This window comes from Lampetra planeri, chromosome 45 (genome assembly GCF_965212315.1).
Source record: "Lampetra planeri chromosome 45, kcLamPlan1.2.h2, whole genome shotgun sequence".
NCBI lineage: Eukaryota > Metazoa > Chordata > Hyperoartia > Petromyzontiformes > Petromyzontidae > Lampetra > Lampetra planeri.
In genome coordinates this window covers 8,360,809-8,374,714 of record NC_136151.1, presented here as the reverse complement: position 1 = coordinate 8,374,714, position 13,906 = coordinate 8,360,809, and the positions used below count along the sequence as shown (strand labels likewise).

At 47.7% G+C, this 13,906-nt stretch overlaps 2 protein-coding genes across 8 annotated transcripts in view; one reads left to right on the top strand and one right to left on the bottom strand.

The window, feature by feature from the left end:
* LOC144733098 (tumor necrosis factor receptor superfamily member 6-like) overlaps positions 1 to 13,906 on the bottom strand; it is a 66,384-nt gene that overhangs the window by 13,281 nt on the left and 39,197 nt on the right. Inside the window, exons 2-5 of the mRNA XM_078614847.1 lie at positions 5,940 to 6,024; positions 4,009 to 4,137; positions 1,204 to 1,317; positions 393 to 512 (exon numbers count right to left, since the gene is read on the bottom strand). Of these exons, the coding sequence (XP_078470973.1) occupies positions 393 to 512; positions 1,204 to 1,317; positions 4,009 to 4,137; positions 5,940 to 6,024 (448 nt within the window). The remainder of the gene's footprint in view (positions 1 to 392; positions 513 to 1,203; positions 1,318 to 4,008; positions 4,138 to 5,939; positions 6,025 to 13,906) is intronic.
* Positions 1 to 13,906, top strand: part of LOC144733097 (uncharacterized) — a 46,013-nt gene that overhangs the window by 16,695 nt on the left and 15,412 nt on the right. For 6 of the 7 annotated variants that reach the window (XM_078614846.1, XM_078614844.1, XM_078614845.1 and 3 more), the window contains 3 exons: positions 8,062 to 8,169; positions 9,978 to 10,029; positions 10,868 to 10,943. In XM_078614846.1, the coding sequence (XP_078470972.1) occupies positions 8,066 to 8,169; positions 9,978 to 10,029; positions 10,868 to 10,943 (232 nt within the window). In that variant the 5' untranslated portion in view covers positions 8,062 to 8,065. The remainder of the gene's footprint in view (positions 1 to 8,061; positions 8,170 to 9,977; positions 10,030 to 10,867; positions 10,944 to 13,906) is intronic. The other variant, XM_078614842.1, reaches the window with a different exon arrangement.

Sequence of the window (13,906 nt, the reverse complement as noted above, 5' to 3'; positions counted from 1 at the left end):
CAGTAACGATCAAAACTCGTATCCACAAACGCCTAACGACTGCTACCGACACCGAGGCGACTTGCGACAAGTCTGCGCAGACTCGTAGTGTATCGTTTAATGTCTAGTGTAGTGTACTGTATAGTGTAGTGTGTATAGTAGTTTAGTGTGTAGCAGTGCAGTGTATAGTCATTCAGACTCTGTCTTCTCGACAGACCTGTTCTTCACCTGAGGACGGCTGCTTGCGTTCTACGTGACTTTACCGAAAGAACCAAGAAGGTGAATCCCTGCAGTCACGAAAGCTTTAAATCGAAATTTAACAGTGTATAGTGGTTTATTGTATAGTGTAATGTATAGCAGTGTAGTATGTATATTGAACTTCTTTTGCACCGTACAAATTGGGAGGTACTTACCGCGTCGCCGGCGTTTCCTCATCAGGAAATAACAAGCCACTGCTGCGACTAAAAGACACACGCCGCCAATAGCACCGCCGATGGCAATCGGAAGGGTGGATCCATCAGATGCTGGGACATCTGTGAAAAACGCACGAACACATGCACAGAAAAACACGCCCGTTTAAAAAGGAGGGGCCATTTGTGAATCGGTCATTGTTGGGGCTGCACCAGCGTATGAACCCACGACCTCTTGTATACCAGGCAAGCGAGTTTACATCTTCTTGGTTTTTTCGGTAAAGTCACGTAGAAGGGAAGTAATAAAATAATAAAAATAAAACATAATAAAATATTTCTCACGACGTTTCGGCCACAACGCAAGCAGCCGTCCTCAGGTGAATACCAGGTCTGTCAGGGAGACAGCTTCTGAAGACGCTGTCTTCCCGACAGACCTGGTCTTCACCTCCTGAGGACGGCTGCTTGCGTTGTGGCCGAAACGTCGTGAGAATTATTTTATTATGTTTTATTTTTATTATTTTATTACTTCCCTTCTACGTGACTTTACCGAAAGAACCAAGAAGATGAATCCCTGCAGTCACGAATGCTTTAAATCGGAGTTTACATCTCCTAACCACAGTGGCCCTATTCGGGGGTTGATACGTGTTTTTGGGGTGAGCCGGTTGGCTATGTACAGTGTGATAGAAGTTCTACATATATCCAGTCACCCACCCAAATTTCTCACCCACCCACCCACTCACCCACCCACATACCTCCAATTAGCGTGATTGGCTACGTACGGTGAGAAAGAAGTCCTCCGTGCGTATGCACATACCTGCGGTGGTGGCCTGTGGCCTGCAAAAGTGTTCACCCTCCGGTTTGTAGAATTCCGGCATACACGTGCAGACCCTGTCTGAAGATGCGCTGCATGGACTTACTTCCACCTCGTCTGTGGGCGGTGGGGAAAGAAAGCGAAAAGAAGGGGAGCAGGGGGTTTGACAACATCGCCGCCGCCACCACCACCACCGTCATCGTCGTTGCCATTGCAGCCCATTGTTCTATAACGATAGATTTTCTCCTCACGACGGGAATTGTGAGATAAAGTAAGCCCTCGGTTCAGCGGATCATTCAACGGTTCTCGGATTTAACAGACAAAATCTGTCTTCTTGGTTCTTTCGGTAAAGTCATCACGTAGAAGGAAAATAATAAAATAATAAAAATCAAATGTAATAAAATACAATTCCCACGACGTTTCGGCCACAACGCAAGCAGCCGTCCTCAGGTGAAGAACAGGTCTGTCGGAAAGACAGCGTCTGAATGAAACACCACCAAGCTTGGCAGCGTATATTTAAGCTGCTGGGTTAGAGGAGGAAGGGCGCCTTGACGGCTGCTTGCGTTGTGGCCAAAACGTCGTGAGAATTGTATTTAATGTTTTATTTTTATTATTTTATTATTTCCCTTCTACGTGACTTTACCGAAAGAACCAAGAAGATGAATCCCTGCAGTCACGTAAGTTTTAAATCGAAAAGACAAAATCTGCTCAATGGGAGTTTTTTTTGTCCGAAGATCGGACGATGACAAGGAGGGACGTCTCCTCAAGCAGCGGAACAAGACCGGTCACGGAGGAATCTGTCCGTTCAATATTCGCTTCTTCCCCTCAACAGCCGCACAGTGTTTATTACACCACACGTGGGTTTTTTCTTGTTTAAAATCGGTCAAAATTGGAGACATAAAAGTGGGAAATGAGTTGTTACATTTACGGCACTTTGGTTTTTTAAAAGATATTTGACAGCACTGCATCGGGGTATGCCTAACATCGCAGCAAAGGTGATCGACGATCGTTGGACACTTGGGACGGTTTGAACAGAACGGGTTTCTATGGCCTCAATGAGACATCTCCTTTACCAGTGGCAAAATATAGTAGTAGGTTTTTACCCTTTAATCTGGTACAAAACTGACACCTTTATACAAGGCATCATGTTTGCAATAACCGCAACACAAGCAGTCAAAATGCAAACAAAAAGAAACAACTCTGATAATGATATGCATTATCAGAGTTGTTTCTTTTTGTTTGCACCTCCAGGGGGGGGGGGGGGGGGGGCGCTGTTAGCCTTTTGCGTGTCATCTGCTGGCCTTCGCGTTCTTTTCGCAAACTTAAACTTTATACAAAATGTAACTATTAATTTTTTTTGGGAAATTTATGGTGTTCAAATATAAAATACATACATTTTATACAGTACTGTACATAGATTTTATGCATTTGTAATGGGTTCCGGAGACACTTGTAGAGGTAACTTCTTTATTATTATCCAACAGCACTCCAACAGTCCTGATACTCTGTTACAGCCTAGGTACACAGCCTAGATACACAGCCTAGGTACACAGCCTAGATACACAGCCTAGATACACTACTCTGGCTACGCCCTGGAACTCGCCCTCACAAGGACGTAGAGCCAGGAGTTCCAGAGTCCCACCATTCGCTCTCACAGCATCCCAGGGTCCTCAGATGGCTGGTCTTGGGTCTTGGGTCTTGAGCTACAACTGGCCCTGATCGTCCAGGGAGCTCCCCTTTTATGCCTAGTCCCCAACGAGGGGTGGGGCCGTGTGCGCCCCCAGATATCCCAGAGAGCACACACAGCCCCCCCCCCGTTGGTGGCGCCAAGGGGCTTAAGCGCCTGGGCCGCCCGGGAACCCAACGCCTGGCGCCAAGAGGCTTAAGCGTCTGGGCCGCCTGGGAACCCAGCGCCTGGCGCCAAGGGGCCCAAGCGCCTGGGCCGCCCAGGGTCCCAGAGCCACCAGCAGCCCCTCCCTTCTTATGTCACTACACATTTCTGAGTTACTAAACTTTTTGTGTGTCGTCTGCGGCTTTCGCAAAACTCCAAAAAAAATCCCATTTTATTTCTTATGCCGACCCCGCGATATATCGAAACCGCGATGGGGAAAGTCGCGATGCAGAAGGGTCGACTGTACAACTACCTTCATCTTACACGTGTGACATTGATTCTAAACGTGGAGGGGAAAAACTGGAGGTCCCGGAGAAAAATCTACGCGACCACCACGGGGAGAAATAAAGACGTGCAAACTCCAAATACACAACAGCAGGCGTCAGGGTCGGGGTTGAACTCACGACCTCCTGCATACCAGGCAGAGGTCGCAAACGGGTTTTGATTCCTTACCCGTATCCGTACCCGGCCGCACCAGGGTCGCAAACGGGTACCCGTACAGGTATCGGGTACCTGATTGGGACCTCTGGGACGAAGCCATGTTGCAGGCACGGGTGGGTTGATTCTAGGAACTTGAAGTGTGAGAAGAGACAAGACGTTGGGAAATGAGTGACAAACGGTGACTCACCAGTGACTCACGGTCTACCCATACCCGGCCGCACCAGGGTCGCAAACGGGTACCCGGCTACCCGTACCCGGCCGGGTACGGGTAGCCGGGTATCGGGTAGGGTACGGGTATCGGGTACCCGGTTGCGACCTCTGATACCAGACGAGGGACAACATCTCGCAGGGTCGGGATCGAACCCACGACCTCCTCCATACCAGGCGAGGTAGTTAACATCTCTTAGCCACTGTTGATGCTCCCTACATAATTGCCACAAGGCTCAATTTCGGTGGAAGGAATGGTTGTGAATCACCTAATTCGCAGGGCTTGCATTTGAAGCATTTTTCGGAGTAGTTGTCGATCGCCGTAAAGAAACCGCTGGGACAAGCTTCGCAGATGGACGTGCTTCCTTGCGGGAGGCATTCTTTTTCCAGGAACCTACCTGGGGAGATGGGAAGGAGGGGGGAGAAAGCAGAAAAATGGGAATGCACGTTACGTTAACGGTTGCGTTTTTAACCCTTGTCCCCATTGGGGTGAGCGTGTGCGTTGTGAGATATAGAGAGAAAGTGATGGGAGACGGAGAGAGAAATTGATGAGAGACACGTTGATGAGAGTGAGGCAAAGTGGTGAGATAATTTTCACGTATATTTAATAGCTTATTTAGGTATTTATTTTCAGGTAATTAATTGAAAAAGGCTTTTGTAGAAACTTAATTTGGAGCTTTCGTGACTGCAAGAATTACTCTTTGGTTATTTCGGTAAAGTCACGTATAAAGAGAAAATACTAAATTAAATACTAGCATACGACGTTTCGATTGCAACACAAGCAATCATCATCAGGTATAAATTAAATAGAAACACTAATCTAGTATACTTTGAAATGTAATGTAATACAACAGAGAGTCGGATAACATCACAGTCAACACCCTATCTGGTTGATTACGTTCTTCCTGAGAATGCTACATTTGAGAGAGAGATAAAACACAGAACCAGAGGCATATAGACAAACATATGTCTCTACTTATCTGTCTCTACTTATATGTCTGTCTATATGTCTCTGGTTCTGTGTTTTATCTCTCTCTCAAATTTAGCATTCTCAGGAAGAACGTAATCAACCATGTAGGGTGTGGACTGTTATGTTATCCGACTCTCTGTTGTATTACATTACATTTCTAAGTATACTAGATGTGTGTTTCTATTTCATTTATACCTGATGATGATTGCTTGTGTTGCAATCGAGGCTTTTGCAGAGCCAATAATATTACCCGCGAAAAATGAAAAGGTTTTCATTTTGTTTGAACATCTTAACACCTCCTGTTTTATTGCCAGAAAGGATACAACCTATTCTTATTTGTTCATACATTGATACTGCCAAAAAAAGGTCCCATTTCATATAAATGTTGCGTGGTGGTCGTTAAGCCAGCCAGCCGTCGCTATCGCCGTTGCCAGACACAGCCAATTTAGGCAGGGGTTACAAAACGTTCCAATTAGTTACTGCCGATGAAATTAGTTACTGCTGATAGAATATAAAATAGTCTTCTTGGTTCTTTCGGTAAAGTCACGTGGAATGGAATTTAATAATAAAAATAAAACTATAAATAATTCTCACGACGTTTCGGCCACAACGCAAGCAGCCGTCCTCAGGTGAAGAACAGGTGTGTCGAGAAGACACGATAGGAGTGTAAAGTATAGGCACGGTAGACAAATCACCTAAACACATCTGTTTATCTTCTTGGTTCTTTCGGTAAAGTCACGTAGAATGGAAATAATAAAATAATAAAAATAAAACATTTAATAATTCTCACGACGTTTCGGCCACAACGCAAGCAGCCGTCCTCAGGTGAAGATCAGGGATTCAAGATGAATCCCTGCCTCACTTGATGCAGCAAATCTGGCTGTGACGGTCCCACCTGATGACGGAGACTTGTGTTGCCTCCGAAACGTCGTGATTTTTATTTTTATTATTTTATTTTCTATTAATTTTAATTTCATTTTTTACCTACGTGACTTTACCAAAAAAACCTAAGAGTATGAATCCTTGCAGTCACGAAAGCTTCAAATCTAGAATTAAAAGAACAGGTCTGTCGAGAAGACAGTCTGAATTCTACGTGATGACTTTACCGAAAGAACCAAGAAGATGAATCCCTGCAGTCACGAAAGCTTTAAATCGAAATATAAAATAGGTTGCGAGAATATGTCAGGACTACCCCCCCACCCACCCCGTCCATCCCGTCCATCTGGTTACCTGCCGGACAGAGCTTGCAACAGAATCCGCCTTTGGATCTGTATTGGCGGCTGCCGCAGTCTTCCGAGTGGACCGGCAGCGTCCCCTGCGGACAGCGGACGAAAAAAAGCGGGCATTGAAAGTGACCACTCGGCATTCGGGATTTTTCGCACGGCAGAGGTCGCAAACGGGTTTTGATTCCTTACCCGTACCCGTACCCGGCCGCACCAGGGTCGCAAACGGGTACCCGTACCCGGCCGTACCCGGGTCGCAAACGGGTACCTGTACCCGGCCGTACCCGTACCCTACCCGTACCCGGCCGGGTACGGGTAGGGTACGGGTAAGGTACGGGTATCGGGTACACTTACGATTGCAAGTTGTTGCGAGTCAGTGACTGCTTTAGTGTTAAAATACGGTGCTGTATTTTTAGGATATTGTGTTTATAATATCATTTTATGTAGATATCAACATTTATTTAATATTTTTCTTCTGACAGTGCACATTATCAGAGTTATGTTTTTTGTTTGTATTATGACTGCAGGTATTGCGGTCTATGCAAACATGACTCCTTGTAAAAAGGTGTCAGTTTTGTTGCCAGATAGAAGGGTAAAAAACCAATTGTCGTGCGAATTATTGTATTATGTTTTATTTTTATTATTTTATTACTTCCCTTCTACGTGACTTTACCGAAAGAACCGAGAAGAAGAACATCTAGAAGGTTCCAGGGCTGAGGCTGATGATTGGCTGCGTGGCATCACGTGAGCAGCCAGGTGTTATAAGGGGTGGAGAGAGACAGCGCGTGGTCAGTGTGGAGAGGTTTAAGGAGGGACCACGTCTGTGCTTCCGGCCTCCCACGTGGCCGCTGGCTGTCTCCCGAACGCCGTTAGCCAGCGGTGTGTGGGAGCGAGGGAAGCGAGCGAGCGAACGCTACCTTGGGGTAACGGGAGTAATGGGGGTAACGGGAAAAAGGAACCCAGCGATGTGAGAGACAAGACACGAAAATACGATATCGTCCGGAGTGGGTTTATTACATATGTATACATCTCTGTGTGTCTGTGAATCTGTGTGTATGTATCTCTGTATGTGTGTGTCTGTGTATGATAGGGCAGTTGTGGAGAGATTTGAGAGTTTCCCATACCTGGGCAGTGTGCTCATGACCGGCTCCGGTTTGACAGCAGAGGTCTCACTCCGAATCAGTCGAGCGGCATTATCTTTTTATTGGTTGCGTAACGCTGTGTGCAAGCTACCTGGTCTGTCGCTCCGCACGAAGCTTCGGGTCATCTCGGCCACGGTCATTCCCTCCCTTTTCTACACTTGTGAAACGTGGACCCCCCTAATGGAACATCTTCGACCGGTTAGAAACATTTAGGCTGGCCTGCCTACGATCCATCCTTGGGTTTAACCAGGCTGCATTGTGTGAGGAGCTCACAAATCCTTGAAAGATCTGGACAAAGTCCCATCGGTGAGCTCCTCCGACAGGCAAGGCTGCGTTGGTTGGGTCATGTAGCCCGCATGCCCAGCCACCGAATGCCTAAACAGCTTTTGTTCGGCTGGATCGAGGGGGCTAAATGGGCGCGGCATGGGCTAGAGAAGCGATGGAGTGATGTGGTACAGGAGGACGTGGAGCTGAGTGGACTTGCCGATGACTGGTACCAGCGGTGTCAAGATCGGCCTCTGTGGAGGAGGCTCGTGAAGGACGCTACTGGGCAGTTGGAGGCAGTCGCCCTCCAACAACAACGGAGGGGGGAGGAGCGACGCTCACAACAACGAGCAGAGCTCCGTGTGGCTAAAGCACAGCAAGTTGGCACAGGAGGGGCCACAGGTGGTGCATCAGCCAGTCATCTCGGTCATCTCAGTCGACCCGTGGCACCTGAGTCTGCCCCGTGACCTCCTACCAGCAGGCGTTCGACACTTCACGTGGCCTCAACGTGCACATGGCCTGGCACAAGCGTCGTGGTGACGCCACCGCCACTTAGTGGCGAACGGCGGTTGTTGTTGTTGTGTGTGTGTATCTCCGTGTATCTCTGATGCTGGCCAGCCACCCTCTCTGTGCGTGCCACAGTGCCGGTGTTTCCCTCCCCGCCACTAGATAGTCTGTCACAGGCTAAGCGGGGGACCTTTGTCTTCGTATCGGTGTGTGTAGGGGGATGCCGTTGCAACCGTTCTCCTTCCCCAGCCCAGAGACACGACTCTTGGTCGTGGGCGGCACCATCATCTGCAAGGTCAAGATGCAGTACGGCCTCGCCAGCAGGTGATGCCGAATAACCCCCGGGGGGCAGATGTTACAACCGGGTACCAGATACCCGTACCCTACCCGATACCCGGCTACCCGTACCCGGCCGGGTACGGGTAGCCGGGTACCCGTTTGCGTCCCTGGTGCGGCCGGGTACGGGTAGGCCGTGAGTCACTGGTGAGTCACCGTTTGTCACTCATTTCCCCAACGTCTTGTCTCTTCTCACAATTCACGTTCCTAGAATCAACCCACCATCGCCTGCAACGTGGCTTCATCCCAGAGGTCGCAATCGGGTACCTGTACCCGTACCCTACCCGGTACCCGTTTGCGACCCTGGTGTGGCCGGGTACGGGTAAGGAATCAAAACCTGTTTGCGACCTCTGCCGGGTGGTGGGTGAGGGGGGATTCGAGACCTCTCACTCCTCTATTTTTTTTCTTCTCCATTAATATACTCTTTAAATTTCGATTTAAAGCTTTCGTGACTGCAGGGATTCATCTTCTTGGTTCTTTCGGTAAAGTCGCGTAGAAGGGAAATAATGAAATAATAAAAATAAAACATAATAAAATACAATTCTCACGACGTTTTGGCCACACCGCAAGCAGCCGTCCTCAGGTGAAGAACACAAGTAGTGACTAATCCCATATCTGCATTTCCCATAAATATGGTAAATTCCTCTTGATATGCAAATTCCTTTGTCAAGGCGCTCTTCCCCCTCCAACCCAGCAGCTTAAATATACGCTGCCAAGCCTGGTGGTGTTCATTCAGACGCTGTCTTTCCGACAGACCTGTTCTTCACCTGAGGACGGCTGCTTGCATTGTGGCCGAAACGTCGTGAGAATTATTTTATTATGTTTTATTATTATTATTTTATTATTTCCATTCTACGTGATGACTTTACCGAACGAACCATGTATAAAAATTTAATTTATTTCAAATTTTATTTTTATTTTATATTTTATTTTTCCACCTACGTGACTTTACCGAAAGAACCAAAGAGTATAAACTAAACTATTTCATTGTTTCCAGGTGTAATGCACTTCTGAGCTACTCTGTGGAACTCTTAATCAGAAGCAACCCGGTCATCACACGCGATGATAACAGCTTAACCAAGTGGCTGATGTTATCATCATCATCGCGTGACAATTTATAGCAGCAGCAAAACACATTCTCCTGCGGAGGGAGCTGGTAGGAACGTTGGGTTGCTCGGTCAATGGCCAGGGTCAACAACGGCGGCGTGGTGTATTCCGCAAATATGGCCGACTGTGAGGGCGGGCACAAGCCGGCGTGAGTAGGTTAAACGTTGAGTTTTATAAGGGCACCACGGGGTGACCAGCCCCTCCCCACCCAGCCCCACCCCTCCCACCCCTCCCACCCCCCACCCAGCCCCACCCACCCAACCCAGCCCCTCCCCACCCTCCCCACCCAGCCCCTCCCCACCCAGCCCCACCCTCCCCACCCTCCCCTCCCCGCCCACCCAGCCCCTCCCTACCCTCCCCTCCCCACCCAGCCCCTCCCTGCACGATGGACACAATAATCCCCTGTGGGCTGGTGTAACCAGGAGGTTCCTACCAGTAAAACTTTAAATGTATAGGCATACATAGAGACCCATATTGGTACGTAGATATCCATACTAAAACTAAAGCACTTTATCTTACTGAGCTACTCTGTATAGCTCTGTTTCACAAGCCACCCTGGTCATCACCACACATTAACATCAGCTCAACCAAGTGGACTCGAACAACCACAAACATCTATGCAGTGACGATTGTAAATGTGTGTGTGTGTGTTGCGTGTGCGATGCGTGTTTAACCCATGACCAAAACAGAGATCACTGGCGTGCACTCAAAGCCAAACTGCACATCCAGGACGAACTGGAGGTGAGAGTGGGTTCTTCAGGGCGTGCACAGAACCTCGGATTATTGTTTTGATTGAAAGCTTTCGTGACTGCAGGGATTCATATTCTTGGTTCTTTCGGTGAAGTCACGTAGAAGGGAAATAATAAAATAATAAAAATAAAATACAATTCTCACGACGTTTAGATTGCAACACAAGCAATCATCATCGGGTATAAATGAAATAGAAACACAAATCTAGTGTACTTAGAAATGTAATGTAATACAACAGAGAGTCGGATAACATAACAGTCATCACCTTGCCTGGTTGATTACATTCTTCCTGAGAATGCTAAATTTGAGAGAGAGAATCACGAAAGCTCGAAATTAAGTATGTCGGATAATTGTTTTGATTGCAAGCTTTCATGACTGCAGGGATTCATATTCTTGGTTCTTTCGGTAAAGTCACGTAGAAGGGAAATAATATAAAATAATAAAAATAAAACAATACAATTCTCACGACGTTTCGATTGCAACACAAGCAATCATCATCAGGTATAAATTAAATAGAAACACAAATCTAGTATACTTCTCTGTGTGTCTCTGTGTGTCTCTGTGTGTGTGTGTCTGTGTGTGTTTGTGTCTCTGTGTGTCTGTGTCTCTGTGTGTGTCTCTGTGCATGTCTCTGTGTGTGCGTGTGTCTCTGTGCATGTCTCTGTGTGTGCGTGTGTCTCTGTGTGTGTCTGTTTCTCTGTGCATGTCTCTGTGTGTCTGTGTGTGTGTCTCTGTGTGTGTCTGTGTCTCTGTGTGTCTGTGTCTCTGTGAGTGTGTGTGTGTGTCTCTGTGTTGTGTGTCTCTGTGCGTGTGTTGTTTGTGACTGCAGGTAGCGATCAGAGTGGTTCTGGCAAACGAGGACGATCTGAAGCCCTTCGTCACGGACAGTTTGAGCGTCTTCCCGTGTATCCCTCTGACGAGAGTCGATGGCTCCCACGGCGAAGATAAATTGTCAACGAGTCTCCCTCATTCAGGGAGAAGAGGGGGGAGGGGGTAAAGAGATTGTAGCAAAATCTTCCCGTACACTATACACTACTGTACACTATACACTACACTACTATAAACTACACTACTATACACTACACCATATACCACACAACTATACTACACTTTACACTATACACTACTATACACTACACTATGCATCTCCGAATTGCACGGTTTGCGACATACGGTGCGAAAGAAGTTCCACATACAACATCGTACACACAACAACCGCTATTCGCCACTAAGTGGCGGTGACGTCACCACGACACTTGTGCCAGGCCATGTGCACCTTGAGGCCATGTGAAGTATCCAACGGCCACTGGCAGGAGGTCACGGGGCAGACCCAGCAGGTGCCACGGGTTGACTGACTGAGACGACTGGCTGATGCACCACCTGTGCCCTCTACTGTGTCAACTTGCTGTGCTTTAGCCACCCGGCACTCCGCTCGTTGTTGTGAGCGTCGCTCCTCCGCCCTCCGTTGTTGTTGAAGGACGACTGCCTCCAACTGCCCAGTAGCGTCCTTCACGAGCCTCCTCCACTGAGGCCAATCTTGACACCGCTGGTACCGGTCATCGGCAAGTCCACTCAGCTCCACGTCCTCCTGTACCACATCACTCCATCTCTTCTCTAACCCGTGCCGTGCCCGTTTATCCCCCTCGATCCGGCCGAACAAAAGCTATTTACGAATGCGGTGGCTGGGCATGCGGGCTACATGACCCAGCTAACGCAGCCTTGCCTGCCGGAGGAGCTCACCGATGGGACTTTGTCCACATCTTTCCAGGATTTGTGAGCTCACACAATCCATCCTGGTTAAACCCAGGATGGATTGTAGGCAGGCCAGCCTAAATGTTTCTAACCGGCAAAGATGTTCCATTACGAGGGTCCACGTTTCGCAAGCGTAGAGAAGGGAGGGAATGACTGTGGCCGAGAAGACCTGAAGCTTCGTGCGGAGTGATAGACCAGGTAGCTTCCACACAGCGTTACGCAACCGATGAAAAGATAATGCTGCTCGACTGATTCGGAGTGAGACCTCTGCTGCTAAACCGGAGCCGGTCATGAGCACACTGTCAAGGTATGGGAAACTCTCCACTTCTCCACAACTGCCCTATCTCCAATTGGGAGTTGTGGGGGCGGAGTGTCCGATGGTACAAAATACCCAGGCAGGTGCTTAGTTTTTGTTGGGGCTGATGGTAAGGTCCCACCTCTTAGTGGCAAGCTCCAGGTTCAGCAGCAGTGCCTCAAACTCCTCCTCTGAGTGAGCAGCAATCACCAGATCATCGGCATACACAACGTGGTTGAGCAATAGGGAGCCATCCCTTGACAGCACCCGGGCATCAATCACCCTCCCATTATATCTGTACCAAATGGAAATTCCTCCGGTACAGCTATTGAAGGCTTCACGAACTACGTGGTCAAAATAGATGTTAAATAATGTGGGAGCCAGAGGACATCCCTGTCGCACCCCAAGGTGTAGAGGGAATGGCTCGGACTGACAGCCACGTAGTTTTACCCAGGCCCGCTCACCATCATGAAGGTCCTTAATGAGCATGAACAGAGGGTCAGTGACTCCGAAAGCACGAAGATCAACCCAGAGCCCTGGCCTATTGATGGTATCATAGGCCTTGACCAGGTCAATAAAGGAGAGATGTAGGTCTTGTTGGAATTCCCTACACCTCTGCTGTAGCAGACGGACAGAAAAAATGGCATCTGTGCAGGACCGTCCTTTCCTGAAACCACATTGAGTCTCCGCAAGCCTCTCCTCAGCGTGCCTAGCAAGGCGATGTTGAATAATCCTTGCCAGGACCTTTCCCGGCACCCACACACTCTTCCACCTATTCACCCACTCAACCACCCACTCAACCACCCATTCACTCACACACTTGCCCACACAACTGGCCAACACACCTCCGATTTGTGCCAAAGAAGTTCAACATACATACACATGTGTACCGTTCATTCAGGACGGTAAAATGCCGGATAGCAGATCTTCTTGGTTCTTTCGGTAAAGTCGTCACGTAGAATGGAAATAATAAAATAATAAAAATAAAACATAATAAAATAATTCTCACGACGTTTCGGCCACAACGCAAGCAGCCGTCCTCAGGTGGAGAACAGGTCTGTCGAGAAGACAGAGTCTGAATGACACACCCCAGGCTTGGAGCGACTATTTAAGCTGGGATGGAGGGGGGAAGGGCACCTTGACAATAATTTGCATATCAAGAGGAATTTAGCATATTTATGGGAAATGCAGAGATATTTTTATTATTTTATTATTTCCATTCTACGTGACTTTATCGAAAGAACCAAGAAGATGAATCCCTGCAGTCACGAAAGCTTTAACTCGAAAAGCAGACCTGCTGTTAAACTATTATTATTTTACCAGGTTCAAGTTCATTTATTAGGTATAGCCCTGTGAGCCATTCGGCTCTTGAATTGGGTGCAACCGCAACAAACAAAAAACAAAAACATGAACAAAAAACATCTTAAAGTGAATATGTGACTAAGTGCAAACAGAAAATCCAAGAAAAGACAGCAAAATATTGCAGAAAAAAACAACCGTACACCAACGCTGTGTGCAAAAATCCAGTGGGATGCAAGTCAAACAACAACAACCATAAGAAAACTTAGATTAAGGCTATCAGTCTAACTCTGTACTACAACAAACAAACATGGCTGGCTAAACCAATACATTTTTCGAAATCACCAAAATAAAGCCATGAAAGCAATGAAACAGCGATCATAGGAACTGTGACGGAATTTTCACAGGTGTAAGGTCCCACTGAGTTGTGTAGCTCGCGACCACCTGGCTAATCACAAATTATAACTAACGTGGAAATTCATAGCAGCAGCCAAATAAACGGGTAGTGGCGTCGGTTTCTCA